At 40.2% G+C, this 16,059-nt stretch overlaps 1 protein-coding gene across 14 annotated transcripts in view; it reads right to left on the bottom strand.

Annotated features, from left to right (window-relative positions):
• Positions 1-16,059, bottom strand: part of tanc2b (tetratricopeptide repeat, ankyrin repeat and coiled-coil containing 2b) — a 136,682-nt gene that overhangs the window by 44,870 nt on the left and 75,753 nt on the right. For 7 of the 14 annotated variants that reach the window (XM_034861428.1, XM_034861431.1, XM_034861425.1 and 4 more), the window contains one exon: positions 753-869. The exons of 2 other annotated variants lie outside the window; for them this stretch is intronic. In XM_034861428.1, the coding sequence (XP_034717319.1) occupies positions 753-869 (117 nt within the window). Of the gene's footprint in view, positions 1-24; positions 513-752; positions 870-11,672; positions 11,931-11,957; positions 12,535-16,059 lie in introns of those variants that run through there. 5 more of the 14 variants (XM_034861434.1, XM_034861438.1, XM_034861435.1 and 2 more) reach the window with 5 other exon arrangements.

Here is a 16,059-nt window from a genome sequence, read left to right as displayed (position 1 = left end):
TAAATAAATAAATAAATCACCTACTTAGAGCTCCCATCGAGCAGAAACTCAGCAGCAGAGGCTGGCAGACGGAGAAGGCTGGTAGCAATCGGTCGACCATTTCCCCCCTAAATTAAGCAGCTAAGCCCTGAGACATCCCATCACTATTTCTCTCGTTTCTTAAATCCAACCCTGGGGTGTTGCAGCATCGTCCTACTCTGTTGAAAAGTCCTTACAGCCACCAGAGGTCAAGCCAACAAGACAGGTCAGGAAGCTAACACTGCACTTCTCAGTGGCAACAGGAAGAGGAGAAGCAAGATGAGAAAGCAGATATACTAGAACCAAATCTCAACAGAGCGCTATCCTCGAGTAACCCGCTTTACTGCGGGGGGGAAGGACAAGGGGGGAGAGGGGAGGTTTAAATAGGATAGATTGGAGGGGGGTAGAGGGAAATCTAGACTGTCTGCAGGATTACCGAGCGGCGACTGTGAAGTTAACAGAAAAACAGCAGCGGCCCCTAAACAAGCTCTGCGTCTGAGAAAGCAGAGCAGAGTGAGGAAGCAGCAAGGGAGGATTAGAGCGACAGAGAGGGAGGAGGCAATAAGCATGGACACTGTGGGCACTTGCAAAGCTATTTCATTAATGACCTTAGCAACGCTTTCGTCTTTGCACCAGCAGGCAGAACCTCTCGCTCTCTACCGCATTCAAAAACAGGAACATACATGCAGAAAGTAACACGACGAAATGAGGGAAGAGCTGGCCTTAAAACTTACCACGGCAGTATGTGTCCAGGTCTGGATTCTTGGCAGTGGTGGAGGTGTGTGTAGGTGAGCCAAGCTCTGATTGTGGAATGCGAGGGCCCTCCACAAACTTTGCTTTCCGCAGAGGGGCTGGGAGCAGAAAGCATACACACATACAGAAAAAGGATGCACACACACACACACACACACACATACACAGACACACACGCATGCACACACAGGAGATGGAAGAAGACAAGAATGAAAGGAGTGACAGGGACAGGACAGAAAGGGGGGAAGTCAGAGAGCTTATGAACTTCAAGCATCACACTGATAATATGAAAACATCCTGAAAGCTTTCTTAGGCAGCTTTGTGTTTTCCTTGGGTCAAATATAGCTAAATCAAAAAAAGCAGCATGGACAATCAGGTAGTGAGCCAAGGCAAACCAGTACAGCCGCAGAACCTTAACCGACCAATGAAATGTTAAAATATCATCACACTTCCTCTGAATAGGCCTACATTTCACTCAGAAAGCACAAAACAAGATGGATCTTTTAAGCTGAAGAGATGGATTTATAAAAAAAACTCATGTCCAAAAAAATGTCTCTATTTGTCCAGCGTCATAATCACACCAAGTATGCAAATGAGATTCATTTTTGGAATGTTCTCGCGCCTGACTCAAGCACAAAGTCTGAGACATAAAACGAGTCCTTCGACAACAAATTCAGTAAGAGAGAAAGCCGGGGGTGGTGGTTGTGACACAATCTTTTTCTGGCACTGGGACTGTAAGCGCTGTTACCCAGACTAGCTCATGGTATCATGAGTGCATACATTGTGGCAGCAGTCTACTAGGCAAGACTTCACAATGCAGAGGAGTCTATACCAATGAACACTTGTACCCATAGAAATAGAGGCCAGACAGACCTTAACCATCCATTCAATGGCATTGTTTCTTAGAGGAAGAGCTTTGCAAGGACGCAAACATACAGCAACATACGGCAATGATACTTCAGACAAGGATTTAAAAAAAAAAGACTAGCATTTTGTAGAGGCATGACCTCCAAAGCTTTACTCATGGATCAAGTGTCAGGAGATATTTCTAAGCTTTCTTGCTTCTAACTTTCTGTATCTATGCTTCTTTATTCTCTGACTCTTATAAAATTCCTCACTTTCTTGAAATGGCTACTGTGATGGAGTTGGACCAGAGCCAAAGTGTGCAAAGGAAATTCAGCTAATATTAACTAAATTGTGTGCATGGCTCATTTCTTCAACCTATTCTTTTTCGTTTTTTTTTTTTTTACTTATGTGGGCAGCGAGGATCTAAGCATAATTTGGTTTTAATTGACTAATCTGGTTGAATGAGGATTTTAAAGTGGAAAACTGTATGTATCGCTGCAATGCTGCTACTGTTAACCATCCTTTTAATGGGTGAGTGAACATGTCCAAAGCTATCCGGTGCAGCAACACTGTGCTGAACCAGAGTGGGGTGAGCAGCAGCTGAAACATGAATCCAAGCAACAATGAACAGGCTCTTTACCACTTTTGTTTGGGGTTTCGTGTTACAGCTAATGCCAGTATAATGCATGTGTGTTAGTGTGTGTATAATGAGTTGTCCATCTGTCTACATACGGTTAGTCTCAAGTTATGTAAAGAGACAGAAATAGATCATTCTGCAGGCAGCAGTGCAGACTTTTGGTCAAACCAAAGACTTAAGTATATTTCTACTGTATATAGGTGATGATGGCGCAGAAGATATGACAAGCCTGGGGTTCAATTCCCACTGCGACACATCAACCAATATGTGTACCTAAGTAAGACACTTAACCCCTAGTTGCTCCAGAGGCGTGCTTTGGATAAAAGCGTCAGCTAAATGACATGCCATTTAATGTAGTGTAATATGTACAGTACAATAGAAAACATTTCAGAGTTTATGCCAAGGCATCACACTCCTCCTTCAAATCTGGTGATGAAACATGGTGATGTTTAGCAGGTACATAGGATAGTTTACCATGTTCGCCATCTTAGTGTAGCGTGCTAACATTTGCTAATTAGCCCTAAATGACATTCGTTTTGCAGATATTTGGGCATACACCAAAGTATTACACAATCTGAGATTCTGACCTGATTATGGTGCTACATAAAAAGGGAGAGGATCATTTAAGTTATTAAAATTAGGGGAAGAATGTGTGTGCCAAATTTCATGGCAACTCATCAAAAAGTTAGAGACATTTCACAACGCACAGTGACAATACTGGGATACAGGTTCCAGGGTTAATAAGAAAAACGTTTTGAAATGCCTTCCTTTGCTATTATGACACTTCCTGCACCTTGATTTGGATTTGCACAATAAAAAAAAGCACATATTTCTTGTTCCATGGTCCAACGTTCCACCAATCTATTGCAATCTGTTGTCAAGATTTGAGATATTCTTCTCACTCACAAACATACAGTCAAACAAATAAAAACAAAATCTCCCTGACAGAGGGAAGAAAGAACTCCCTCAGAGTTATGAGTGTGTTTAAAGCAGATGCGTTCTCTTGCCACACACAGAGTGTTAATACAGTGTTGGTATGGTCTGGAGAGGACCCTGCTAATGGACCACATCTAGGAAGTTAGCCAGCACGGATGCCACAGTGAGAAACTACAAGTGAACGCCAGAAGGAAGAAGGGACACAAGTTATCCAGGACCGGATCAACTGCCACAACAGGAACTTACACAGGGCTACTTAATATATTCTGCTTGACAAACAACTCAAACACCATTTTGGTTAATTAATAGTTATATTTTTTTATGAGTTAAGACCGAAGTGTCTTAACTCTCTCTTTTTTGTTTACTTAGTTTACAATATAACTTAAATAGCTTCAGGATATAGATACAGTTTTTCTTTTTTGTGTGACATTATTATGCTGGAATTGAGGTGATTAAAATCACATGGAAAAAATCTATAAACTGAGTCAGTCAATAAATAATTAACAATACTAAATACGTGGGAAGGAAAACAATGTGCAAGTAAAGAAAAAAATTGAACATTTCCATAGTTAATTATTGAATATTCTGTCATTCAAAGACTATGGACAAAGTCTTACAATACTCTACTTCCATGACCTTCAGGTGCAAGAGGGAAAAAAACAAGTAAGCCAATACATGGTATTGTATGTACATGAGTCAAACACAGCATATCAGATATAAACTATTATTCTTCTTGAGTTTGATTATTCTCTGTTTATCTAAAGAGTACTTGCATGCACAAAGGGATCAAAAAAGCAGTCCGTGGATGTAAACCCTTGACCTTCAGTAGAAAAGATGTTTCCTAAATTTTTTCTTCCCGTGCACAAAAGATTCCAGGGCATACTGCCATTAACAACGCAGATATGACAAAAATCATTCAATCATATTCCACATTGTTTAAACAAATCTTGAAAGGTTTATGTTTAGTTCACTGAAAAAAAAGCCATACAGAAGTCTGCAACGGCTGCACATTTGAATCAAAAAGGGCCAAAAGTTTAAAAAAAAAAATCTCTTCCAAACCGCAGTTTGAAAGCCTTATTTCAATATGCTGCTCTTGCACCTGTAGTGACAAGCTTGCAACAGCTTGTAACAAGCAACAAGGAGACTGTGATGGACGGAGCTTTCACGTGACAGTGTGCCTGCAAGAGCATCCACAACGATTTCCTCATATGTATATACATATATTATATATACTGTATATCCCATGTGTTGTCTTCCCGTCAAAATGAAAAAAATCAACACTTTTGTTGATGCTTTTTGTTTATTTTTTTAACGTTTCTTACGTTTTTGTCTCTTTTTTCAACACTTTTGACACTTTTTATGTGGTTTTTTTAAACACTACTTAACACTAATGTACTAACTTTAGTTTTACAGTTATTGTTGCAATTTATGTTCAATGAACCTCATTATAGGAAATTATACCTAATGTTTGAATTAGAAAAGCATAAATTAGGAATTATTTAGACTAAAATTAAAGGAATGGATGTTGATGAATAATAACTGGACAGTCAACTTTTACTCAATACTATTTTGAAAACACTTCATTTTTAAAATGCTATACATTGAATAAGACACCGCCAAATTAATGAAATTAGAGATTTGTACTTGCCAAAGAGCATTGTATGGAATAAGTCATGTTATTTTTGGTAATTACAATTGGCAGTTAAAATTGGTAGTTTAAAAGAACATTGATATAGGAAGATGGGTCAATTTGACCAAAGGACAACATGAGGGTTAAATATATATACAAATGGACAGTTTTTAAATTTAAATGTTTTACAGTGCACGTGTGCAACTCCAAAGCCAGCACGCTGCTGGACATCAGTTGAAAATGACTGTGCAAACAGACTAAAATTGTAAATGAGAGATTACCATTTCCTTTGGTTTATGTCTCACTGATCTCACCTCTATAAAAAGGCAAAGTGAGACTCTGTCTATTGGAGCAAATCCCCTCTATAGCAGCGGCTCCAGGAGACTAAATCCAAGGGACTTCTCTCCCGCAGTTCTGTTGTCAGTGTGTGCCAGGGTGAGGGTGGGTGACAGTGTGATGGATGGCAGCAGGAAAATCCACTCCTCTAATGAGCTTATGAATAAATATCTCTAGTCCGGGTGCAGATGCACGTGGCCGTGAAATAGGTATTTGTTAAATGCTCAGGATGGGAAGGTGTGAATATGAATATGGCATGTATGCATGTGTACATGTGAGATTAGAGTGAGAACGGGGAGAGATTGGCGACAATAGGCAATTTGAAAATGTAAGAAGCTGATCTCGATTCCCAAGACTATCGCAGCCTTTGATGAATGATCAACAAAAAAGAAAGTCAATATTGTGATTCAAATTCACGTATGCAGAGTGTTGTGCATTTGAAAGAACGCTTCTTTTCAACATGACAGTCCCCACAGACACAACCTGGGTTTTCAAGAAATAAATGACAAGATATGAATATGAATTGGAGACTCTAAATGCAATGCACAATTTCTCATTTGCTGCAGATGAGTGAATGATAAGCAAGTGAAAGGAGACATTTCTACGGCAATGTCTGAACCGCTGTCTCAGTTACCTTCGACCTGAGTCACCCACTCAGAAAAAGACATAGACGTCCACACATGCATGCATTTACATACAGAACACTAATGTGGGTGAGGACATACATCGCCCAGCTGTCTGCAACCCAAGCAGAGCTTTACAGAAACAGAGCTTGCAGCCCTGGTCACTATGGCAACAGCAGAGGACAGGGGAAACGGCGAGTCTTGCCCACCTTTTTGAAAGGTGGTGGTAACGCATGGAGAGGTTGATTTTACCGACACTAAAAGCTTCAAAGTCCCAACACATTTATTAAAATGTAATCAAACAACCTCTTTCTATTGACCACTCAGGTCTTCCCCTCAAGGAACTCAGCTTTCAGCGATACAAGCTGGGGCGATTGAGGCTCTAATCCTTTATGGTGTGGCTGTCTTCTGCTGTGCCTCAGAAAGAGATGACGTGGTCTTTATCAAGTTTGTTTACAAATGTCAGGCTTTATAAGGTGGTTAAATCATTGTCGCATTATTTATATTCTATGATATGATTTAAGTCCAATTAATGTTGAATTGTGTTCTACGGTTACGTCCTACATTAGGCAAAACTCTTAAAAACCAAAACCCTTGAGAAATACTTTTTTTTTTTACAATGAACTTGGATTAATTTGGACAAAACAATTTTTTTGTTCCACATTCCACAAACAGTTTATGAAGTCAAAATAGATTAAGCAAAACCTGCAGGTACATACAGAAAATTTGTCTTTCCCTTGTTCCACTTTTGCAACTACTTTAAAAGGGGGACTCCACTGAGGCTACATTGGCTGCTAACAGCATAACACACCCACATGTCTAACCAAAGTGTTGTCAAGTCGAATTGTGGGTGATGTAGGCGGCAGGTTTCGACAGGAAAGAAGAATATGTGAAATTAATATGATGATATCTCTGGTTCTGCTGTCCATTGTGAGTCCGACAATGTTAATAATAATCAAGTACAACACTAAATTGGTGGATTACTCTTTTACGACGTTAAACATAAATTGAAACACACAAGTGGCTGATAGTGTCTGCTTGATACTGAGGACGTGCGGTTTAACATTTAATTTCACCAGTATTAATGTGTTGCCCTAAAGGCTTGTTCACATTGTGCATATAGTTATCCGGCTCAGAGACCACGGGTGATTTTTGTGTTTGTCTCATTGACTTGTTGAACAAAACAATGTGGACCAGATGTTGCAGCGAGATGTTCAGTCACAACCTCACAACAGAGGCAGTCAGCATCAAGTGCAATTCCATTAGCCAGACTGCCTCTCCCTTTTTTAATGTATGTGTGTTAGTCTGTCGGCAAACACACACGCGTATCTATCAAGTAGCCTTAGGAGGATTAGCAAGGTGAGGCACAGGCAGAATTTTAGAAGGCAGAGGGAGGTACTGATTTTCTAAGAACGCTCATTAGCTGAGCTCTGCCTTGCCCAAAAATATGTTAATTCCACATTTCACGCAACCTTATTGGGCCTGGATAGACCTGTAGACCTACGGTACATCTACGATTTTCTAAGATTTAGTTGAAGGTATTCTGAGCTCTGTCCAAAATCACATTGCTTTTAAACAAAGCATTAAGCTTCCAGCCGTGCGACAAGATTAACAATTTGGAATATGATTGGCTTCTAAAAGATTAAGAAAACAACATGATTTTTCTATTATGTTTTCTGTTGACCTACCAACTATATTGTTATCAGGGTACTGAATGCATCTTAATACTTTATGTGTATGCTTTCATTGTTTGCAAGGCACCTCATAACAGTGTTTAAACTGCCAATCAAGTGCACTGCTTATAAATTGTTGCCTAAAGAGAGCCATCCAGCTTGACTCTATTTCAGGGAGATCAATAGGGTACTGTTTTATTAAATTTAGCCACACCAGGCAATTTATTTGCTCTGAGCAGCGTTATTTTTATCATTCCATCGCTGGTCTAAAGCCCCTTTGGGTACATATGCACTCCGTACTGCAGGCTTTCTAAGCAGCTGTATACTCTAGTGAGCAAACCGTTTCTCCTGAAGGACATCATGATGTAGTTGCTGAAGCACAGTGACTATTGTTAACACTGAGTGGTTCAGACATTTTACTTTCCCATGGTTTTGTTCCTTCAGTGGTGGGGCAACACAGTAGTGTGACTAAACTTTTCACTCAACTCAGCATGGTTCATCAAAGACCTGCCCTACTATCCAAAGGATACCAGTAGGCTGTAAAGTTATATATGATGCCACTTTAAGAAAGCGAGAGTAGCATGATTGCCAAGGACGCCATCTGACACAGTGGCTTAATAATAGTAAGGCTGCCGTGACCTCTGTGCCAGCTGGAGTTCAACCCCTAGGGGGTGTATTCATGACCTCCCGGCGACACTCAACTTCAGGACCACACCCTCGTCATAGTGAAAATCAGGCCAAGATACAAGTGTCACTGCTGTTATTCGATTAAGGAATTAAATTAAACACTAAAACAAGACAATAAATAGGGAAAGGTATAACATGACTGATTTTGAAGCTGGCAATTAAGATGGTCCTGATAGTCGAGCATTCTCTTTTGCACAACATAAAATTAACATCTGCAATAAAATCTTTCATGTGTGACACAAGCTGTAATAAATTGTTGCTCTTATGTAATCCCTAGCAGACCAATTGCAGCCATACAAAGTCAGATCTGTGATCCAGACAAATGCCTTAAAGTTCAGCACCTTGAAATCAGCAAATAAGTAAACAGCAGACAGACAAGTGGTGAATGTTAATATTGAGGCTGGTGTTAATGTGCAGTCCAGCGCAGCAGTCTGTAAAGGTCTGGATCCGCATGGACACACTGTACACCCACAATAACACACTTCTTTAGGCTTCTGTGTGTATCTTAAAGAGAAATGTTTGCTCAGCTCTCCACCACAGTGTTCGCAGAAAGCAGTGAGGTGGTATATGTAACCCACTGCTCTGTTTTGTAAGCAAATCATTATTATCACTATTTATAGCACACTGCGGGTTTCTCTTTTCTATTCCACAGCTTTTTCTTACAGAAGGTACTGCTAAATATCCAGACAAAAAACAAATGTGAGCAACAAGCACACTGTAAGATAGTAATACTTGATTTGCAAAGCAGCTCTCATGTATGGGTGTAGCTACGTTAGAGCAATATAATTCAGAAAGTTAAAACAATCAGTAACAATGCATGTTTTATTTCAATGAAACAGCTAAACATTTTAATAAAAAGTTATTAAACACTGGGGATTAAAGAGTAAAACCAAAGGATTAAAAAAACAAAAGCCCAGGAGAATTAAAATCCAGAAGGAAAAGAAAATCTGGTTTTTGGTAAATGTAAAAACAACAAAAAACAACAGCGCAAGTTAGCAATCCCAAGATTATGTTGCAGGATATTGCACGAAAGACATCCTTGTCAGTTGTTTGAAAAAATGTGAATGCCTTAGAAAGAGACAGGGAATGATTTTAGTGGTCTGTTAATCTTTGATACAAAGGAGGTGGTAGGTAATTTATAGCTTTGCAAAACAAGTGAAATAACTTTAAAAACTGTTCAGCCTGTGGATTGCCATAAACAGTTGTGTGACAGCAATGTCTTTGAGCATATGTTAAAATTCTAGCCACAGTAAAACATGTCTCTCTGGGTCCTCATTTAGTTTGTATCACATCCATGCATTGATGTACTCAGAGCATTGGGATAATCTGACATTATGATGATGTTACCAAATGGGATCATCTGTAAAGGACAAAAGAAAAGGACCCAAAAATAATTCCTTGAGGAACGCCATAGTTAGTATCAAAACAAAAAATTAAGGAAACCAGACAAGTACACTGCCAAATACACCCACCTATTTCACAAGACTGTCATTCAAATTGTCATGATTTAGTGTGTCAAACACTGTGGTAAGGACAGCCACTTTGTTAGCACCAACAATGATTCTCAGTTACCTTGTAACTTTTTGCAGGGATGTTTCAGTTCTGCGGTTGGCTTGATAACCAGTCCGTAACTTTTTTAATAGTTATTTAGATGATTAGATGCATGGGTAAAAAGCATCTGTTTTTAAAAGATTATCTTCTGAGATTACAAATTGGCCTGTAATTTCATTTCTTTAGCAGAGGGAGAAGCATGGTCGGAGGGGGATCAAGCCTCATCTTGCTAATGTTACTCTTATTTTGTCTTGTCTCAGCATAATAAAAAGATTGTAATTCTAGATCCCAGGAAGTTGTTAAAGAATTAGCAATACTGCCTCTCTTGACAAATTCAAATTGTGTACATTTGAGAAGTGATGTTTGACTGCAGAGGAAATTGACCGAGAAGACAATTGTATTACAAAAAAAAAACTGAGGGCGAGAGTTGCAAAGTCACTGGATTACCCGAAGACAATGGGAAACCATGACATACCATAATTTTATTCCTCTTCTAACCCTTTGCACTGAGAAACAAATTGAAGGATTTTAGGACAGTTGTGTCACCTATGTCTGATTTATAGTCAGAGTGTCAAGCATAGTGCAGACTGTGCTCATCCGCCAATAGAGTCACTCAGCAGGGTGCTTTTGTAATCAGGACTGAGTGGGGAAACAGGCCTGCAGCTATCAGAAATCCAGGCGCGATAATGTCACTAAATGGTGAATATAGCCTATAATCCACTGGTTAGCAAATTAACATAATATCAATTTTTAGAGATACTGCTATACCTATTGTGTATACTTTGCATGTGTCAGGTTAACAGCTGCCTAAAAATCGACCAAAGTAGGTTGGATTTAAGACGGTCTGTAAAATTTATTTCATAACCTATGCCGTATGCCTAAGCCCACCACTCAAAAGCCAGGTTTAACTGACTTGTCTTGTGAATACATATGAGATCATAGGCACTGACACACACCTACAAAACACTTGAAGAACTTGGAAGGAAGCGTAGAGGAGACTAACTTGGAACAGCCACATCCAGACCTATGCTGTGTCACACATTTTCACAGGATATTCTCAGATAGGGCAGCCTATATTACAAGATATAACCGTCTCAAACAAGACTTAAAGTACATTTATTTGTCTCTGCATTTGAACTACTCTCTTCATACAGTTTCTTTGAATGATAATTTCTTGTCAGACAACAATCCCTCAGCTAAAATGTCTAAAAAGGGAGCAAAATAACAGAACGATCCTTGTGTCATAACCATGAAGGCATATCACCGTGGATGGGACTGTGTTTATTCTGCTCCATCCGATTCAAGTGGGATCCTAAAACCGCGGAAATATTCTTCCACTTTGGACACAATAAACATGGTTATTTATCCACCCTCAAATTGTCTCTCCTGAATGACAGCTGACAAAGTAAGCTCATCAAAGCTCTCTCCAGGTGGTGATACTAAGTGGTGTGAAAACTAGCTGTGGGCGCCTCATCAAAAGCCATTCACCTGAGACCAGCAATAGCAGCTGCTGATGAGGTGCTTGTGTTTTGCTGGCAGACATTGTTATTGAGACATTTTGTTCTGCTCACACACCAGCTAGCAGTTGCCTGGGATAAGGCAAGGAGAGAGGCAGCCTGCAGCACTGGAACTGGAAGGAAGAACCACATCCCAGCACATGACAGGTTGATTCAGGTACACAACAACCAGCTGCTGATACTGTTGCTGCCGACTGCACGGTGTAGGGAAAAACTATGCCCCACCAACTTCAACCCTTTTCCGCAACCATATGCTACGTATGACGGTGTGCTCTGGAAGGAAAAGTGAGACACACAACAACAAGAACAAGCACCATTAGCCGCCTACAGCTTGTGCTTAGACACGCGCAGTCCAACACACACACACACACACACACACACACACACACACACACACAAAGACAATTGAATGCTCACCCACGCTGACGCATGAAACAGAGCAGCTCGCCACGAAAAAGCACTTACATTATCGCACTCTGGTTGATTCACCGGTCCTCGAGCCTACATTGTCATTAGAGTGCAGCCCTTTGACAAATGGATCATTTCATGGACAGAAATTACTTTTCCTGTGCTCCTCCTCTCATTAGCCTCATGTCTGTACAAACGTCATTCGAACCAGTGGGCGACGCAGCCAGCTCCAGCTGTGAGATTAGACCGAGTAAAAGGTGTAGCAGCAGGTGAAAGAGGAGGAGACAAGGTTTGCAGGCACAGATGGAGGAATCAAGCAAAAGAGGGTGTGGCGGGGCTCACCATTCTCAAACCAGATGCATTCCTGAAGGTTGGAGTACGGCACCAGGTCTCCTCCTTGCCCCTCCAGCAACACGAGCAGTCTTTCCTCCCGGAGCAATGACCAGTTCATCAAAAAATTGCAAAAAGGAAAGAAAAAAACAAAATAGGAAACAGAAAAACACTTGCAACCAAGCAGTGTGGCGAAACAGAAGCTCTCACTCTCTTTCTTCCTTCTTGTTTCCTTTCTGAGGAAGTCTCCACAGGTTTCAGTGCTGATGCTGCCCGCTCAGTACAGTCGCAGTAAATGATACAGAGCCAGGCAAGATATGTCAGTGACGGGAGGAGTGAGAGGAGGAAGAGGAAAGTGGAAGGGGAGGGAGAACAAGCAACGGAGGAAGGAAGAGAACGCAACAGTCACTGTGTCACAGGGGGACACAGAGGTGACACCTTTATGATGGCAGTAGTACCGAGGGCTGACATGTGACCAAAACCTTTGCCACTACGAATAAAAAGTAACAAATAAAAAAAAAAAAAAAAAAAAAACAGAATAGGGAGCTTTTCCCGCTAGGAGCCCTGGAAGCACAGATAGGAACGATCCTCTCCTTCGCCTCCGTGACTGCATAAGCGCTTAGCGTGTTATGTATAGATGTGAGAGGCGCACTCTCACTATAGGAACAGGAGCCCAGGTTTCCAACAGATGAATGGTGCAGTGCTGCTGTTGTCATGGCAACCGCAGTGCAAAAAGAGGGGGAGGAAAAGGATGAGTAGGGAGGAAAGAAAATGGCATAAAAAAAGGAAGGAGGGAGGGTTTTATTAAAGGGACAGTTTTTTGTGCGTGGATGGAGCTTTGGGGACCCATCAGATCGTATGCAAAAAGAAAAAATTGGAGAGGTATTATTTGATAGGAACAAGGGTTTCAATAAAACCTACTCCATTTTCCTCCTTGGCTCATGCCTCCCCATCTGTCCTTGTTTTACCCTTGAAACTGTATTTGTACAGCAGCAGCCATGTTTTACGGCTTTAGGGGTTCAAACCCACGGGGCTGAGAGTTTATTCCGTGCTACATTTGCTTCTGTCGGGGGTTTATATCCATAACGCTGTAAGCCCGCTGTTTGTTATTAATCTCTTCCAGTCACACTTATTTCCCCAGAGTGACATCTCAGACCAGCGTGTTTAATAGTATTTTACCAAAAAGCCTTACAGATGTGCTACAGTAACAGGTCAAAGTTTGAAATGCGACTTTATGTGCACCACCAGTCCTCTACATAATTTAACCTGGGTCTCTATCTGACCATTGCCTGCAGTTAAACATTGCCTCTTGCTAAGCACAATATAATTTATTTTACGCCAGTTTTAATTTAGGGTTGGACAACAATAACTTACAAGTGATGTGTATTGTAGGCTAGTCGCATATTGTCAACAAGATGCAACATATTCCTGTGAGATAGATGACAAGTGGGGGTGGTTGATCACATTAAGCTTAAAATGGGCATGGATACACTTCTTGCTCCAGGAGGTTGCATAAGTGTTTGACTGTGTTGCCGACTAATTTCAAATTATCTGTACACATCATCATGCAGTTCCTGACAGTTTAAAGCTAAACAAATAAACTATTATCGTTATTCCCATTGCCACAAAACGCCACTCTGTTGATATTATGTGCTGTTTTGACATTTTTAACATGCCTACTTTATATTTCCTGTGTTTTTTTTCGCACATTAACCGGAGAGAGACACTGACATCCTTACCCTTAATCCTCTCTGTTTAACAAAGACAGATATAACGTGTTAGTGAGCTTAAGAGATGCTTGTAGGCGGATCTTGTAAGCATTGGACAGAGCAAGGATTTCCCCCATCTCCAGTTTTGGTGCTAAGCTAAGCTAAAGAGCTACCAGCTTTATATCAACTGTGGTATCAATATTTTCATTTAGCCCTGGACAAGAAAGAATATCAAACTAAAATGTAAGGAAGAAGGTCTGTAAGTCTGATTGTCTTGACCATTGTTGATGACCCAAGGAAGCACCGTGTCAAGTGCGAGCTCTTGAGATCTGTGGGATATATTTATTAGTAGTGTAAACACTGGAGTGAATTTAGAGGGGACGCCTATTAACACAGGTGAACAGCATGGTGGTAAAAGGTAGGATAGGTAGATGATATTTCACCGCTAAAACACCCAGACTGTTTTTATCATACTCCCATTTCAATTACTCCTTTCTACACTGAACCTTCACTCTTTATTTTTCACCTGTGACAGTGAAGCTATAAATGTCACATTTCCTTTCAGCGGAACAAATGGTTTGCAGGGTCCGTGGTGGCAGGGACGGTTGAGGCAAGAAATTATGACGATAATTGAAGAACGATTTTCTCAATGTACAATGCTGCAGTAAAGAGGCGTGGTGATTGAGTTGCCCCAAATGTCAGTGTTCATTTTTTTAAAATCTCAGCGGACACCAGATGCCATATAGAAAGCGAGGCTGGCTAAGGAGGCATGGAAAGAGGGAAATTGAAATGTCCCAAATGTCGGACTTCCTCTCAAAAATACACAGGGCAAGATCAAGGCATGGCGCGCTGCAGGTTTGTGTTACATGACTTAAAAGGAAAAGTCCAGATTTTACGATAAGGTTTCAAGAAACCAGGAAGACAATTGATACATATATCATCATATATCATATTATAAAAACATATTTGAGTCGGTCAGGTGCATTGTTTAATTTTGAATTAGTTGCTTCATTTGTCTACATGATATAGGGAGTATTGGGTGTTTATGTATCAATGTTTAATCTTATTTTGGTTACCAGCAGCATTAATGACGCAAAAGAAAATCAGCCTATACACCTGTACTTAGCAGGTTACAATTTTACGTATAAATGATGCATTGAATTAAACTACCTACTAGCATTAAAAAGCTATTAAAATTAGCAGCAACATTAAAATGCTTTCACATGTTTCACATGTACACATATTTACAGTATATTAATACAACCTCCTAAAGGGATTGTTTAGATATTATCCAATGGAGTTGTTTTAGGTACTTAAGCAATGCACTGTTCTGGACGGGGGCAGTAGCTAAATATATTTTAGCCACCTAAAAAAAAGCCCACCTACAAATCTATATCAGTCGTATACACTTAAACTGATATGCTGTATTTTCACCACTTCATTTTGCTGCAGGAATAGTTAAAGAAAAAAAGGTCTCGATAGTTGTAAAGTAAAATCAAAAGCTTGAAAATGCAACAGCTCTACTCTTACATTACAGTGTCATACTGCACATCATAATAATCATAAATACTGTAAAGAAAACCTGATAACTTTTCTTTTTGTGATCTATTGCAGCTGTTTAGTTGTCGTTTTACCTTGCCCACAACACTGCTTCAGGTTATAATAAACTACGTTTCCCAGATGCCTCTTTTGAAAACCCCCAAATCAATGTGTCTCAACACGAGTTTTAGCTGTGGGCTTTAACACAATAACATCTTATTATAGACCATTGTATTTGTGCAAAAAATGCCAACAACTGATCCTGTCATTTCCATTTGGACACTCAACACCACAAAACAATAACACAGGCCCAGAAATGCAGCATTCATCACGAGAAGCTAATTTAACCAAGCACCTCTTCATGTGCGTCCTTTAAGACAACCCACACAATGAGCTGTAATACCTGACTAAGCAGTTCTGCACACATTGTTAATGCTGGCCATCCATTTTTATGCATGCATCACATGGCCATTTAGAGGTTAGCTAACTGTATTACAGTGCCACTTATTCACATATCACTCTATTACTGTAAGCACCATAGACAGAGACAATAGATTTTAGATATACTCAAATTACTGTAATCAGTGCAGGAAAAGAGGGAGAAAAAAATGAGGTGGTATAATCAAACCAAGCGTATTCTCAGGTTTTAAGGCCAAATGCAATTTTCCACCTTTATGTGGCAATTCATGGGGAAGGAGTAATTGAATTGATTGCAGCCATTAATTAGGGGAAAGTAGTGTAATCTGGGGAGAGATGTTGAAATAATTCCCTTTAAATGTTTCAGAGTGGAGCATGGCCAATCAATCAGCTCGGGTGATGGTCTCTGGCGAGCCTGACACTTGAGTGAAGGAACAAATAAGCAATCC

The sequence above is a fragment of the Etheostoma cragini genome, chromosome 21 (genome assembly GCF_013103735.1).
Source record: "Etheostoma cragini isolate CJK2018 chromosome 21, CSU_Ecrag_1.0, whole genome shotgun sequence".
NCBI lineage: Eukaryota > Metazoa > Chordata > Actinopteri > Perciformes > Percidae > Etheostoma > Etheostoma cragini.
This window is presented reverse-complemented; position numbering and strand designations above follow the sequence as displayed.